Raw genomic sequence first — 16,654 nt, forward strand, 5'->3', positions numbered from 1 at the left:
ATACACACTTCGTGTTATAGTCAAAAGTTTAAATATATTATAATATAATATATTTAAACTTTTTTAAAGTATAATTCTCATATTATGTGAAGATAATTACACGCCATTTACGCGTCTTGTGCACCCAGAATATTATTGCATGTGAGAGGGATATATTATATTTAGTTTCACACTGGCTGAATTCACAAGCAACTGCATTATTTATAATGAATTATAAAAAGGTTAAGGTTTTATATGTTTTTGTTTTGTTTATGATATGTTTTTTAGAATAGTTTTTATATTAATAAGTTTTCTATTGTATTAAGATACAAAAAAAATAGGAAATAAGAAAATTAATAATTTAGGATTAAAGAGTACAAGGATATATACCCAAGAGATCTTTAGCGTTGATGTAAACACTCGCTGAAATTACACTACATTGATGAAACCGAACGAACGTAGAAGTCGATAAAACTAAACTTTATGGGAGGGAATTGAGTGCCTCCAACTAGACAATTCATCTGCGGGCCGAAGTGACATAAAACATTTTATATCGCTCGTTCCACTGCGGGATTTGGATTGTGGAACGTGTTGGCAAAACAATTGTGCCGCCTTTGTCTTACGGTTAACCCGGGGGTTTCTTTAAAATCCTTTATATTCGCAGATCTCTACGAATAGTATTTCTGTGAATGTCGTCGCGACTTTATTGTTCCTTTATATTAAAGCTTTTAGCTATATATATATATAACTAAAACGCTTTACTTACATATATGTAAGTAAAGCGTCTAAGAAATTATAAATTTAGTAATATTGTACATATTCATATTTTTGTTTCTTTACTGTAGCGAATCAATTTTACACAAAGCAGCTAATATTTTTTATTTTATTTAACTTATTTTCTAATAATTAGTTTACAAGATGTGAAAGTAACCTACCTTAAATGTGTAAATACTTTAAGTAATATTATTTGAGAAATAAAGTATCTTTGAACCGAAAATTTAATTTATAGCTTTGTCTGTTTTCAGATAGGTACCTGATATGTGAATCATTAACATAGACATAACAAAATGGAATTTGTAAGGATACAACAAAAATAAAGTAAAATAGGTACCGCATTAGGAAACTAGAACCCCGTACGAAAAACAAAAAATAATGAAAAGCACAATTTTGAGAGGAAAACATTCAAAGCGCTTTCATCTTACTTACACGTATACCTCTGAATTCTTATTCATTTGGCACAGCAGGTGCCGGCGGCGGCATGCTGGGCGCTAGGCTCAAGTCATGGATGGAGGCGCAGCTGGGTCGAGCCAAGAAGCGTAAACAGAAGCAGGCGAGGCAGACCACACCACCTACTACGGGACCTATTGCCCCTCCTCACTTGTCGTCTCCCGAGAGCGCTTACAGCACCGGCTACTCCACAGACGGCACGTCACCTAGCGCTCCGCCCACATCGCTCACCGCTCCGCTCGTTGCTCCCCCGCCGCCACCCACGCCACCCACCACTCACTTATACCATGAACCCGCTAAGGTAAGTTCGAAGGTTTGGAATGTAATAACATACTTTAGTTGTTTCATGCCTCCACATTGTTCCAAGTGGAATTGTAGGTTCTTGCTTTGCCTAGAATGCTTTACGAAAGCAGTTTTGTCTACGTTACGTTATGCTAGAGCTATTACAATTGTAAAAGGTTTTAATATCGCAGTCGCTTACAAGTCGGGCCACGATATGCTTGTAACGTGAAGCGGCTAAGATGAGCGTAAACAAAAGCAAGTGAGGTGACATTTGCATGCGCTGTTCCCATCCCTTTTATTTTCATCCGAGGACAGGTAGATGACAGGGGTTGGCTGTGACATAAATATAAATAAGTGATGCGGTCCCGCGTGAGGTGCGCTGCCGTAAGGGATTAAAGGCGTTAGAGAGTATAATAGTCCCTATTGAAGTTTTATCTAACACCTTTGACTGCCATTTTGACGACACGAGGCTGCTGTTAAGAACTAACAGTTTTGTGAAACGTCCGTTAATTAAGCAATTTCATTATAGAATCGAGCAAGTTTTATTTAAAACATATATCTTGTTTGTATATTTTTGAAACTAGCTGACAAAGTAAAAGTCAATTAAAAGTTTACAACTTACACGATAATGCGATACGAGCGTGATAATTTATGTACGGTTTCGTACCTACATAACTAATTAGGAAAATTGAATTCCAGCTGTTAAAGTTAAAACAGCGGGGGTTAACTAATCCCTGTTTAATGTTGCGAATTTGAGCAATTTAAAGCTTTTACTCAATGCAAATAGGGTGGATTATCGTGTGATGGATTTTGTAGGGTTTTCCCATTATACGTTCATCAGTCACGTCGGAGTAAATTCCATTAGCTTGGTTTCCTGCATGTAAAACGTTCGATAAAGGTATTATAATAAAGTTACAACCCGAAAACCTATAACTTAAAGCAAAAATAACTTACAAATAAGTTTGATGACATGATTTTACAAAAAAGGTTTAGTGTTTTATTTATTTATTTACACTTCATTTATAGAAAAACAAATGCATAAAAAGTATAACGGTCGGACGGTCTTATGGTTAACACGCGATCTCTTCCAAGCAACCCTATTAAGGAAATAACCTAAAAAAAGAAAAATGATGGAAACAATACAAGAAACTATAACCAAATCTTATAAAAAAAAATTATAGAAGCACCAACCTTAGTATAAAATAATACAAAAAAAAATGTTTTTCCGTGCATTTTCCCTACATAAACCTCCCTCAAAGTCCACCAAATACATATTAAATTACTCGAATTGGTCCAGTCGTCTAAAAGTTTTGAACTTTCAATTTTATGATTCGATTGCGATTCAATATATTATAATTAAAATACGATTGATATTAGAGAAATTCTGATAAATTACTTAACAGATAATAACAATTTTTAGAAAATAATCAGAAACTAAACTATAATGAATAAATAATTGATTGATTTAACACATGAAAATGTAAACAATATGAAGCGCATAATAATATACTTTTCAACGAACGAATTATTGCTCTTTTACGGAGTCAATACGGAGGTTGTGTCTTATCAACAATCATGAATCACTTTCTTGCCCCTAAGTTACACTCCTACGGTCTACCTTTGGTCCCAAAGACTATTGTTCTTATTTATGTTTGAAGCTAGTCCGTAGTTCCTTTATTTCAGAAATTCACTTTTTGTATATAGTCCTAAATATTGGAATGTTTTTTAAATTCTACTTCTCTAATCTAATTGTAAATGTAACTAAATCTAATAAACAGTTACAGTATAGTATAAAAAACATCCGTATTAGCTCGACGTTCGTCATTCCACAAATAAGCGTTTTTTAAGGCAGGTCTTTGCCGCACACCACCATTATGTGGCACCCAGTGAAGTATTTCCGAACCAATTTGACTGAGGGTCCTTTAGAAAAGAGCGTGGACTTGAAAGGCCGGCAACGCACTTGCGAGACTACTGGCAATTTGAGTATCCATGGGCGGCGGTATTACTAAACATCGAGTGAGCCTCCAGCTCGTTTGCATAAAAAATTTTATTACATAAAAAAATGAAAAGACCACAGTTATTTACTTAATTTAAAGTTACTAGTGTTTTAAAGAATTCATCTTAAGTTTACAAGTTACATTCAACATAAGTGCTATATGTTTACCGTACACTAGTAATTTGCTGATGATTATAAGATGCCATGACTCAGCCGTAGGTGGTGTAAACTTTTCTACGTACGTAAAAAATGGTGAGAAAATCAGCGTCTAAGACCTGAAGACTATACAGAAGGCAGATCACCTACTTGCCTATAAAAAGATCAAGGCAACAGAAAACGATTTTATCCTTTTTAGCCCGGAAGAAGTAAAGCATATAGACGCAAAATCTTAAGCGTAATTTTCAAATTATAATTGTAAATACTATTTATTATTTAACACAAAGTTAAGTATTCCTATTGTAAAGAGGTAAAAATATTCTTACAATATTCATTAATTTTATGTTCTTCATTATTAATTAAGTAGACCGGATCAAACTGTCAAGGGATGCTGTTATCTCGCCTATATAAAGCAGATTGTCTATTATCGCTACGGAGTAACTCAATTTGTATTCGTTTGTTTTGACTGAAAGAGGAAAATGAATGTGATTTGTTCAGATATTGTTTGAACTACTGAACATTCTAAAATGATTATAGATTGTATTGTCTTTTGTTAAAATAGCTTTTACACATTAAGAAAAACACTTTTTGAACGGATTAAAGCTATGTATTATTTTTAAAATTTATAGTTATTTACATAATTCTAAATTTTAATTTTTTTCCGACGTTTCGCGTACTTTTCAGTGTGCGTGGTCATGGTGACTTTAATCCGTTCAAAAAGTGTTTTTTTTAATGATTATAGATTATTAATTGACAAATATAAATATTACAATTATAAAAAACAACTGTCCTAGTAGAACTCGATTTAGTTCAAGGAAATTTGAAAGAAAAGCTATTTGCACCCTCCAATTGTGTTTCTGTTTAGAATTAAAGTAATGAAAAGTATTTCGGGATAAGAATCGGATATCCTCCATACCTACAATAAGACAGAATAGAGAATTGAAATCTTATAGAGAATTCCTATATTCATAATGATAATTTCGGAAAATGGCCAATAGATGGCGGTGACTATAGATTAAAACGCGCTAGTGTTGTTCAAAGACAAGTTTATTTATATACCTCACAATCTTCCAATAATTCTTCCTTGTCTTGGGGAGCATAGTGCGCAGTGATCGTAAAGTGAGAGCACTGATGCTGACACCCAAAGGTTTATAACCATTCCCGCGCCCGGCTGCCTTTTGGGAGTCCGAGCGCAATTTTTGAATGGCTCTCTTACTTTATAGGGGGCTAGCTTACATTCTACAAGCTTATAAAAGTATTAGTGACTTCTTAGGCCTAAAACTTTAAGTAAACTGACTATGATGAAGTACCAAGATCTTAACAATTTTACACGTAGGCAACGAAAGCTTAATATTTTTAAAACATATCTAGTGATTGTGAATACGAAGACTTCATTTGATTATAGATGCGGCGACGGCTATTATTAGTAAAAAATATACGGAAAATGCTATCGGTACTTGTAAAGCACCTACATATTATGTTTTAAAAATAAGCTACATTCGTATTGGAATATTAGGTAACATACTGTATGTATTATGAGAATTAAGTATTGTATAAAGGAGTATTAAGAATATCAATAGTGGTAAATAACCTGTATTATGAGCACACCCCAAACTATACCTACACGCTCTTCATACATACCATCACACAACACAGACAAATTATGTATTACTTATTTAAATGTAATATTTTTATCCTTTCGAAAATGATTAATCGTTTTGTATATATTATGTATTCCATCTTTGTATATATAAATATAGTATAACTATTTTTTGTTGTTTTTGTAGCTATGCAATACGAAATAAATAGAATTTGTGCTTTTGAACTCATAATAATAATAATAATCAACCTTTACCTACAACCTTTTTAGGTCTGGGCCTCAAATTTCTGTATCTGTTTCATGATCGTTTGTGAATTGAAAAGGCAAGTAGGTGATCAGCCTTCTGTGCCTGACACACCGTCGACTTTTTGGGTCTAAGGCAGGCCGGTTTCCTCACGATGTTTTCCTTCACCGTTCGAGCTAATGTTAAATGCGCACATAGGAAGAAAATCCATTAGCGCACAGCCGGGGATCGAGCCTACGACCTCAGGGATGAGTGTCGCACGCTGAAGCCACTAGGCCAACACTGCTCTTTTGAACACATACTCGTAGTTAAATGCGAGGAATATTTATTCTGCTAAAGTTTTATTAATTACTACAGTACAGTAAGAAGCGAATCATTAAAATGGCATTTAATAAACAAGAGATTCTTGACAAGTTTTAAAAACTTGGACTCTAGCAGTACCTCTATAAATTTCTTTAAGAGGACATGCCGATAGCCTTGTAATATTTTTGCGTCATCATACGAAGGCAGAAGAAAAACCCATTTAGGTGTACATCTTTACAGTTTTAATATTTATATAATTCATTTTCGAAATTCCAGCGCCGCTCTAGTACAACGGGGCGTTATTTCCCCCCAGAAGGGCTGGTATCTCCACCAGTATGCGCGACACCGTCACCTCGTCCCCGCTGCCGTATCCGAACTAACCCGTGGATGGGTGCCACATCACCAAGAAAGAAACCTCCACATCTCTTGCACCAGCAGTCGTTGCAGATACCCCAACAACCGATGCTACACCACGCGCCTTTTTCCCTAGACTCGCATATTAAATATGGACCAAGGTATATTTTCATCGTCTTCAAAGAACGTTTTTTAACTCACGAAATTTCTTACATTTAAACGTATGTCCAAAAATAAACTTAAAAGTTTTACATGATCCTTGATTTAGATTAGGTAATTTTCTCCAATCAGATACATCAGTTCAGAGGTTTTTAAGATATGAGTATTCACGCATTTCTGGAGAGTGCGTGGATAATATAGATAACTATAAGTAATATTGACTTTTGTTAACATGGCTTTTACACATTAAGAAAACACTTTTTAAACGGATTGAAGCTATGTAATATTATTATAAACTTATAATTATTTACATAATTTTAAATTTAATTTTTTCCGACATTGTTTCGCATGCTTTACAGCGTGCGTGGTCATGGTAACTGAAGACAAAAGGTGTTGAATGTCAAAAGTGAAAATTGTGTTATCTGTATTTATTTCCCCGGAGTTGGTATCGACTAAAAGATGACGGGTTTTCGCAGAAATGACTCTGAAAATAGAGGACACCGTGAGTAATAATAATACATAGCTTCAATCCATTTAAAAAGTGTTTTCTTAATTAACAATTTCAATAACAATAGTAGGTATATGGTTAGTCAACTTCATAATACTAGTAGTACTTACATCGTGCCGATAAAGATAATTGTTATATATGTAGGAAGGTACGAATTCGTTGTCGATTCAAACTCAAAATACCTAAATAAATAATAATAATATTCATATAGGTAACCAAGTACACTTATGAATGTCAACAGTAAAGATATTAAATTGATTCTAAATTTACATTTACTACCAGTTCGCAAGTCAAGGGCGTAGAGCGGGCGAGAAGAACTGGCAAAAACTCTCCGCCCCTGTTTTAATCGCCAAGTTTTGTGTCAAACAAATTCTTTGTAAGGCAGATCAGCCATAAATATTTGCAACTGCAACAAATCAATCCTAAGGATTAGGATCATTTAAATATTCGTCAAATGTATAAAAAGCTTTATTGATTAATTTACATTTAACAAGAGTATTGAATTTATTCACTATTAATTCTCAATTTTCGCTTGGGAGTTTGTTGTAAAACGAATACAATTTACAAATAAGGAGTGGTTTAGCTTTTGTAGACTGGTTGGTCGTATGCTTAGATTTAGATTCAATTTAAGTGGTTTTAATTCGTTTCCTGGCTTTGTAACACCCGAAGAGTAATTACAATAAAACTGATATGGGTTCAAGACAAGGTAACGAAATGCTGTTACACATTTTGTTGACGTAGGTATTAGCTTAGAATTACCTACTAAGGATTAGTTACAAATTTTCGCCTCTTACACGTCAACACTCCCTTGACATAGTTTTTTGTTCTACATAAAATTATAATGTAATAATACTATTATTTCCTCATGTACTGATACGGACTGTAAGTGATTATAATTAATCTCATCTTAATTATCTGTTTGAAAAATAAATTAGAATTTATGTACCTCCATTTAATACATTAAAACTAAAATGTGTTGTGTTTTTTTTCAACATCGCGCTAGTTTTTATGAATAATTCATAAAGCATTTGCTGTGTTTTTATCAAAACTTTATACTGATACAAAATATAACACAATAACTAACATGTCCAACACAAATTAGAAATATATTTTAGTTAGTTTCAAACATAAATAAGTAGAAAAACATCACCTGGCAGAGATCGCTTACATATATTTTTTAAAATTGTACTGTATTTACTATGCTGGCCTCTTGTATCCACGGAGATACAACAGATACTGGGCTGCAGCCCAAAAAACCTTAAGTAGACCGCCCATGACCGTACGAGTGTTATATAGCCACAACGTCCATTGGTGTACAGCAGGGGTTCGAATCTACGACCTCAAAGTTGAGGGTTGCAAGATCAAGCGAACACTGCTCCCATGTATTTAGAACAAAGATTTTAAATATAATAAGAATACTTATTCCATAATAAAGAACATTAAAAATTATTTCAGGTCACCGCATCTATCGCCGCACATATCCCCACACCTATCTCCACACATGTCTCCCCACTATTCCCCCCATTTATCCCCAGAGCCTTACCGCCAGCCGTACTACCGTGGTGCTTCCAGCGACGAGGAGTTCCGTGGTCTAAAACCACGTGGGCAAGAGACTGCAATCCTGTCGGACGCGGATGTGGATTCGGATGGTGATACTGGATTGGATGGTGGGGACGAAGATGAAGCGGACAGTACCGCCTCACCGAGCAGACGAAGAGCGAGACGACGGAGACCACCCAGGCGGCCACCGCGATCAGCAGGTTTGCTCAATTTATAAATTAGTAAGGGCAGAACAAAAATAGAACAATAAGTTAATTATTAACCGACTTTAAAAGGGAGGTTTGACCCTATATATGTGATTTTGTTCGAATTTAATATTTACGTATGTAACATGGTAATCTATTTAGGCTTCCAAGTAGGTGTGCTAAATTTAGTGTACATACAAACATATAAGAAAATTCCCGGTAACAAAGTCATGGCTATAGATGATTCTTATTGAATTAGGTATATTTCAACATGGTTGAGGTTTTATCGAAACTGGTTCAGTCGTTTTTGAGGTATGCCTACCCAAGTATTTTAGTAATTTCTGGAGAATTTATAAGTAAATAGTATTGTTAAGTCTGTTTAACTTTTTCTAAATTACCTTAATATTTAACTGTAAGTATGAATTAAATACTAAACTGTATGCGAGTGTATTAATAATTATGGATATCTTAAACATGTATATTAAATATTTCTTTAAATCTTTTTCAATTGAATTTACGTTTTAAATGTTATGTTTTAAATTTATTTCCCTAAGAAGATTTTTGTCTTAGCAGTAAAAAGATAACAATAATTCCAGGTGCAACTCCTCCCCGTATGCGTCGTCGTCACGCACCCTCCGCGCCGCCCGTCCGCGAGAGAGATCCTCTTCTGGAAGCGGACAGGGAAGCCGAGAGGAAGTACCGGGAACTCATCCGGGAGGCGGAGAAACTCCTCGTGACCGTGTCCCGGGCCCCCATTGAACCCCCGCACAATCCGAGAGTTGTCGAACTTAGAGCCACCGAGGTTAGTCCCGATGGAGACTCTCTCAAAATTCCCGAGGAGACCTATATTTAACATTGATAACATTAAGCAATTAAAATGGTTTTTGAGTTGAGAATTTGGGACCAATGCTTACCTATCGTGATCTTTGATAACCTGTCTTCTCATCATTAAGAATTCATTTCGGCACATTTTTAATTAAAATAATGAATAACTAAGCACTAAATCAACACTAGCGGTTAGTTTGGACATAGCGAAAGCCTTCGATCGGGTGTGGCACAAAGCACTGCTCTCGAAGCTACCAGCCTACGGGCTTCCTGAGAAATTATGCGACTGGATCTCCAGCTTTCTAGCCGATCGGAGCATCAAGGTCGTCGTCGACGGAGCATGTTCCGACCTTAAACCCGTGAATGCTGGGGTCCCACAAGGCTGTGTTCTGTCCCCGACCCTGTTTCTTCTGCATATCAATGACATGTTGCAACTTAGCAACATTCATTGCTATGCGGACGACAGCACTGGGGATACTCTTTACACTGGCCGGGCAGGTATTTCTCGGGCAGTTGTCGATGAGTACCGGAACAAACTTGTGTCTGAAGTCGAAACTCTTTTACGTGGAGTCTCGGACTGGGGTAGACTAAACCTAGTCCAATTTAACCCCAAGAAGACACAAGTTTGCGCGTTTTCCGCGAAAAAAATACCCTTTGTCGCTACTCCTCTTTTCGAAAACACTCTTCTTGAAGCCACAGCCAGCATCGGAATACTTGGCGTTGACATATCGAACGACGTTCAGTTTCGCGGTCATTTGGAGGGAAAGGCTAAATTAGCCTCCAAAAAGCTTGGTGTGCTCAGCAAGGCGAGACGGTACTTCACTCCGGGCCACCGCTTGCAACTCTATAAAGCGCAAATACGGCCCCACATGGAATACTGTTCTCACCTCTGGGCGGGGGCTCCCCAGTACCAGCTCCTTCCACTTGACCGTATCCAACGAAGAGCGGTTCGAATCGTCGATGACCAATCCCTCTCCGAGCGGCTCGATCCTTTGGCGTTGCGTAGAGATGTGGGGTCACTCTGCATCTTCTACCGCATTTACCATGGAGAGTGTTCAGAGGAGTTGTTCGGATTAATACCTGCAGCTGAGTTTCAGCATCGGACGTCGAGGCAAAATACAAAATTCCACCCGTATCACCTCGACGTCCGACGTTCCACGACTGAGCGTTTCTCAAGGCAATTTTTGCCGCGCACCACCGCTATGTGGAACCAGCTGCCCACTGAAGTATTTCCGAACCAATTCGACTTAGGGTCCTTCAAGAAAAGAGCGTACAAATTCTTAAAAGGCCGGCAACGCACTCGCGAGCCCTCTGGCATTGAGAGTGTCCATGGGCGGCGGTATCACTTAACATCAGGTGAGCCTCCTGCCCGTTTGCCCCCTATTTTATAAAAAAAAAAAAAAAAAAAATATTTTTAATTCCTTTACACGTACACGAGCAGTGTTGGCCTAGTGGCTCCAGCATGCGACTCTCATCCCTGAGGTCGTATATTCGAGCCCCGGCAGTGCACCAATGGACTTTCTTTCTGTGTACGCATTTAACATTGTGAGGAAACCGGCTTGTCTTAGACCCAAAAAGTCGACGGCGTGTCAGGCACAGGAGTCTGATCACCTGCTTGCGTTTTAGATTCACAAATGATCATGAAACAGATACAGAAATCTGAGGCACAGACCTAAAAAGGTTGTAGCGCCATTCACTTATTTGTTTTTTACTCGAATTTCTCTCTCTCTCTCACTAATACTCTATATAAACTCATCTTTCTCTATCATGCTCATGCCTTAATATCAAATTATTCATTAATTGAGGAATTCGGCAAATAATCTGGCCAGGGTTCTAAGGGTGAATCAAGAAATTCAGAATCGAGAATGAGTGCGAACTATGGCTTCCATGCGAATACATTTGTGACGTACGGGAGTCAGATTCAACTCTGTCTTGTTTCTGACTGCTAGAGGCGTCGCGCATCGTTTCTAGGTTTCCGTTAAAAGTACATCCGCGTAATGTAACTATACAAAATCTGGCCAAGTTACGTGCTCCGACAAACCCTTAAATTCAGAGTAAGAATTAGTACTAAGTATATCTAAAACGTATTGGATTTGACATACTTAGGACTAAAACGCGTCTGATTCCTACCCTAACATCTCACGCACTTCGCAAAAACGCTTGCCTACCTATACATGCCCGTTATCTTGAAGGTGGAGTGTCCCCGGCGTAGTCCAGAGCGCACTCACATCACAAACTTCATCCGGGCCAACTCCCCGGAAGCCCCTCGCCGCTCGTCCCCCGCACCCCGCCGATCACCCCTTGCAGCCCCCCCGCCCCGCGTCACTCACCCGCCATCGCCCACCGACCGGCCGCACTCTGAGCCGCCCAAGAGGAAGATGTACGCAAGGGAAGAGGTGAGTCTGAAATTTTGTTAGGACAGAGGAACGGGCTGTTAGCGATATCGAAGTTAAATATTTGTATGAACCAAGGTTCTAGGTATATTTATGTCCAGGCAACCCTGGACCCTAGTAACGTAGTTCAAATGCATGACTTAACTTTATCCCGCATTATATTATTTATTACTTCAGGATGTCATAATTGCAGCTTCAAGCATTTTGAAAATATAAGCAAAAAGTGGAGTTTATGAAAAAAAAAATTAGGAAATACAATTTTTAATTAAAAATATTTAAATTTAAACGCTAATTCAATTGCAGGTATTACAAACCTTAGAGGGCCTGCGTAAGAGTCTTCAACAGCAATCCGCCCTGTTGGCGGTACAAAGAACACGGCTAGACTCCCTATAGTCATTGTTATTCCTTGCCAAATTAGACTAATTTTTTGTTCACATATCCACGTAGTTGCGTCACTTGCATTTAGCGGGAATATTTTCAAGGTATCAAATAAACGTTTCTGCCTTTTTTATACAAAAACGTAATTGTTTCACAAATTTATAGGATTATTTTAAATTGTTTATATTAGCTTTATTTAAAACATTTTGATTTTATATTTAACATTTTATTTACACGTGAAACACGTCAGGGTTATAAATGGTGAACACAAAACAAAATAACGAATTTATGTTTACATAACCTTATTTATTCTTGATTCTGTGGGCTACAACGAGCTTAGAGTCCGCCGAGAAATTTTCCTTTTTAAAATTGTAACATGGCAAGGACAGTACTATACAGTGCCTTAGCGTCAATGTGCCTGGTGGGTACGTCAGGAGGCGATATCGTATGCACATAATATGCGTAAGCACATAATATGATTCCCAGTATGATTATGACATACTCTTAGCTTAACAGACTTTTTTATTGTCAGTTGAGTGAACAGCCAAAGTTCTACTATTTGTTAGTGTTAGTTAGTATATTGTTAGTTTTTATTATGTAACTATTTCGCTTGGTTTTACTAATTAATTTCTTATGTTTTTGGTTTTTACTTCGTTTGTATTTTTTGTTGCTTATACATTCTTGTCGATTAGAAAATTTGTCGATAAGAACTGTCGTTTTCATACAAATTTAGTTTTCGACTTTCTACATACCTCTTGACTAAGCCCCCAGTTAGAAAATTTGTTATTACGTCTCATTAGACATGTTTGTTAAAATGTTCTTGGTATGACGTTAATAAATAATTGTTGGTACGGTAAAGTAAAATAAAATTGGGTTAAACAATTTTATTATTAATTTTTCAATAAAATACTTGTGTTGTTTTGGTAGACTTTGTTGTTGGTTTTGTCTTTCGCCATCCGGAGTGAGATTCTCCTTTAAGTTAGTTAATATTTGTAACAAAATTATCAGTGGCATGTTGCAATCAATTTACACAAATGTGGGACATACTAATATTAATTTATTTTTATTTTTATTTCAATAACATTCCGTCGTTAAGAATAAATTAAAACGAAATACAATAACAAGATACTAAAATATACTAAATATATAAAATATACTAAAATATAATGACAGGTTTAATTTAAAAAAAACGCAAAGTTTGGATGCATTTGAATGTTGGTCCTTGTGGTTTTCTCTGTTATAATAATGTGAAAAAGTTTTTTTTTCATCAGACTGATCGTAGCCGCGGATTGTAGGTGTTGCTACATATACACCATATAATGTGCCACTATACTTGGATATCTTGATTACCCTAAGTGCAAGTGTGGTTTTGTAGTTCTTCCATACTTTCCTTGACAAATCCCTCCAACTTTCTAGTCTAGTCATCATATTTTTAATCTTGTAAGCTATTATCGGCAAATACTATTTTTCCTTTTCGTTACTTATCATATACATATGTTAAGTAAGATGTCGTAGATCGAGTGTAGAATTTATCACTTTATGTGGAGAACCACTTTACGATATGGCAATTCATAAAATTATCAAATTTACGATCTAGGGCTTGAGACAAATCAACAGGGGTGACCCAGTAACGCTTTAATTTGCATGGGAATGACATTACCTCACTCTTTATCACATGACCAATTTCATACAAATTCGTTTGGCGTTAGTTGATCTCGCCTGTCGAAAATTTATTTTGTCTCAAGGCCCTTGCCATGACATAGACAAATAAATTATTAATTATTGGACATGTTTAATCTGTGTAAAGTTCCTATGCCTATTACCTATATAATGACGTGTGTATTCATATGTTTCATATAATAATGATTTTTTTACGTTTAAAGGTTTATTTGCCGATAAAAGCGTGTAGTTTCTAGGATTGTTATCGTTTCGTATATAGGCGGAGCCACCTTTATTCTACTTGTAGCATCATTTTATTGGTAGATTGTAGAATTGTGAGCCTGAAATCTAAGAAACGGGGTTATCATAGATTAATAGTCTATGCGGTGATGTGTTGCCAGTAAAAAAAGGCATTTGTTGTGAGACTTGGGTCCATCTCGTCGTATCCCAAGTCACAATCTCGTATTTGGCGCTGTCAAATGTCAAACTCCATATAAAAAAGTGGTTTGATAGCTGTTGTTTCTAAATTAAAGTTTGATTGACGTTCTAGATTACGCGCCTTAAATTACCAAATTAATTGTAATGTTATTCGGGATCTAGGCAAATAGTTATGACTTCCTTCCGTTTCTTGGTATTTTCAAGGACACTTTGATAGACGTTGATAGATTATAGTGGACTGTATCCTAGACGTAGCTCTGACTAGTGGCGGACGCGGAATGGTGTAAGACTGCGTTATCTATACAATATGATAATAATATATACAAGGATAATCGTTATATCGCGACCATAGCAAGATGTTTGGGTTATATTTTTGCATATTTAAAACATTTACAAGTCATTGCAACTTAAACCAACACACTAATAACTCTTTTGAGTTTTTAACAGGTACCAAAGAACTTTTACAGTCTGTGGAGATTTACAATATTTAAATTTATTGTTCACGCATTCCAAGATCACGCGCGCTGCTATCTTTAATTCAATTTTTAATACTTGTCATGGGTGAACATTAAAATGTAGACAGAAAGAGTCAGTCGAAGTCGAAGTTTCTTAAGGTACCTGCACCCTTAGCACGAACAATGTTTCATAAGTGTAAGAGAATGATAACAATAAATGTATGAGAAACTGGAAAAGCGCTCGGCGGGGATTTTTGCAACTGCCAAAGAAGCGCGAACTTACATCGTTCGAATTTTAAAAGAAACTATATCAAATGTTTGGTAATATATTTGTACAATGTTGGCTGACTGTCACTTGCCAAAACTATTGAAAAGTTTGTGCTAAGAGTACCAATTGTTAACCGAAAGTAATTTGCCTTTGAATATCCCAACATCCCTCGCGTCAGGGTGTCTTAGTGGCACCCCATATTTTGTTAGCGCAATTTTGTGGAGACATTGTGTATGAATATTGGTCTTCAAGCCAAATGTAAATATTTACCCACTTACTGTTTATTGTAAGTATAAATAAGATTTATACGTTTAGTTGAATTTTCATTAAATATTAACAATACATGTTTGTGTGTTATTTACCTTGTGAATGCTGTAAGTATTAAAGCTTATACATAATAATTCGTTTAAAACTTTAAAAATAATTGAAATTTCCTTTATGAACCATTGCTAAGGATAATAAAAAAAAATTTAACTGTTCACGACAATAAACGCAATATTATATATAATGAACTTATAATTCTTGGTAGTACACATAGTATTAGCTAGATGTCACTTTAACAAATTAACTGTTTTTGTAAGGTGGCAATAGATAGCACCAGTTAACATAACAATGCTGCAATGAAGTAAAAGTTAGTGGTTCATTGACATGACAACTGCTATTACCGACTGTTCTCTATTCTCTTTTGGAATATTCTATAATAAACTGGAAAGGTTTCTTTATATGACAGAAGTCTTCGAATCAATCACACTTCCGACAAGTTTAGTCGAAAATTATCACAATAATTAACCTACTAGACAAAAAGATTTTAAAATATATTAAATATTAAAGCTACTAAAAAACATAAACGTAAATAATATATTTTTAAATTCTATAAAATAAAACACTAGTTTCTTGTGTATTATAATGAAGGAATCCATACAAACTTAGAAGTGATGGAAGAAATATGATACGTTAAATAATAATAAAATATAATGCTTATGGTTGTTTAAGTAATTAAAATAATAAAAGTTATACCATTGGAGGTGCTGGGATTTGAACCCAGGACTTTCAGCATGCGAAGCAGACACTCTACCACTGAGTTACACCCCCGGTAACACATAAATTCCAAATTACTATACATATTCTCCAAATTAACCATTTACTTTCATAAAGTTTGTCTTCAATATTATTTATTGCATATCCTGGACCTCCACCGCGCCGTCTGTAAATCTATTTTAATTTATTCTAGGGGTCTACCGACAACCTATGATATTATTAACGCAGCAAATAAATATCTTAGTGAAATAATATTTGATTTAAGAAAATTTGTATTAATTTCATTCGACAACTTTTGTCTATAGCCTAAATTGTAAACCTCAGAATATTTTTTTTAAATATTATGTTTTGATAATATAATAAACATTATCGTCTTTAATACTTTTACATAAGGTGTATTTTACAATGTACAATATTAGTGTTAGACTGAACTAGAATACATTTGATTACTTCATACTGAGGTAGCTTAGGTAACAAGTATATGGAACTCTTATTTACAATTAAAATCTGATATGTAGGAACTGAAATTCCTGTTAACTACTATACGTTAATTTACACCTTTGTGACCCTCTTTGAAATTCAAATATGTTGTTTTTAGTTCGCCCTCATTTATTTTAATAAGTATTGAAGAATTTTATATAAACATT

The 16,654-nt window shown here is 35.7% G+C and overlaps 1 protein-coding gene and 2 non-coding genes across 3 annotated transcripts; 2 read left to right on the top strand and 1 right to left on the bottom strand.

Moving 5' to 3' along the window:
- Positions 1-1,237: 1,237 nt before the first annotated feature.
- LOC123716404 (proline-rich extensin-like protein EPR1) lies at positions 1,238-12,288 on the top strand. Its single transcript, XM_045672133.1, has 6 exons — positions 1,238-1,507; positions 6,064-6,302; positions 8,264-8,568; positions 9,150-9,355; positions 11,571-11,774; positions 12,075-12,288. Exons 1-6 carry the CDS (start codon positions 1,238-1,240, stop codon positions 12,162-12,164), a joined length of 1,314 nt encoding a protein of 437 aa, XP_045528089.1. The 3' UTR covers positions 12,165-12,288.
- Positions 4,718-4,847, top strand: LOC123716902. The gene has a single exon (XR_006754730.1). It is a non-coding gene; the product is annotated as a U4atac minor spliceosomal RNA (small nuclear RNA).
- Positions 12,289-15,989: 3,701 nt separating the features above from the next.
- Trnaa-cgc lies at positions 15,990-16,061 on the bottom strand. The gene has a single exon. It is a non-coding gene; the product is annotated as a tRNA-Ala (tRNA).
- Between the last annotated feature and the right edge of the window lie 593 nt (positions 16,062-16,654).

This window comes from Pieris brassicae, chromosome 11 (assembly GCF_905147105.1).
Source record: "Pieris brassicae chromosome 11, ilPieBrab1.1, whole genome shotgun sequence".
Lineage (NCBI taxonomy): Eukaryota > Metazoa > Arthropoda > Insecta > Lepidoptera > Pieridae > Pieris > Pieris brassicae.

Excerpts from the sequence above, each read along its gene's own strand:
- LOC123716404 (XM_045672133.1), top strand. The coding sequence starts at position 1,238 with ATGCTGGGCGCTAGGCTCAAGTCATGGATGGAGGCGCAGCTGGGTCGA. Across the intron at positions 8,569-9,149 it reads GCGGCCACCGCGATCAGCAG|GTGCAACTCCTCCCCGTATG; the intron begins GTTTGCTCAATT and ends CAATAATTCCAG. Across the intron at positions 11,775-12,074 it reads AGATGTACGCAAGGGAAGAG|GTATTACAAACCTTAGAGGG; the intron begins GTGAGTCTGAAA and ends ATTCAATTGCAG.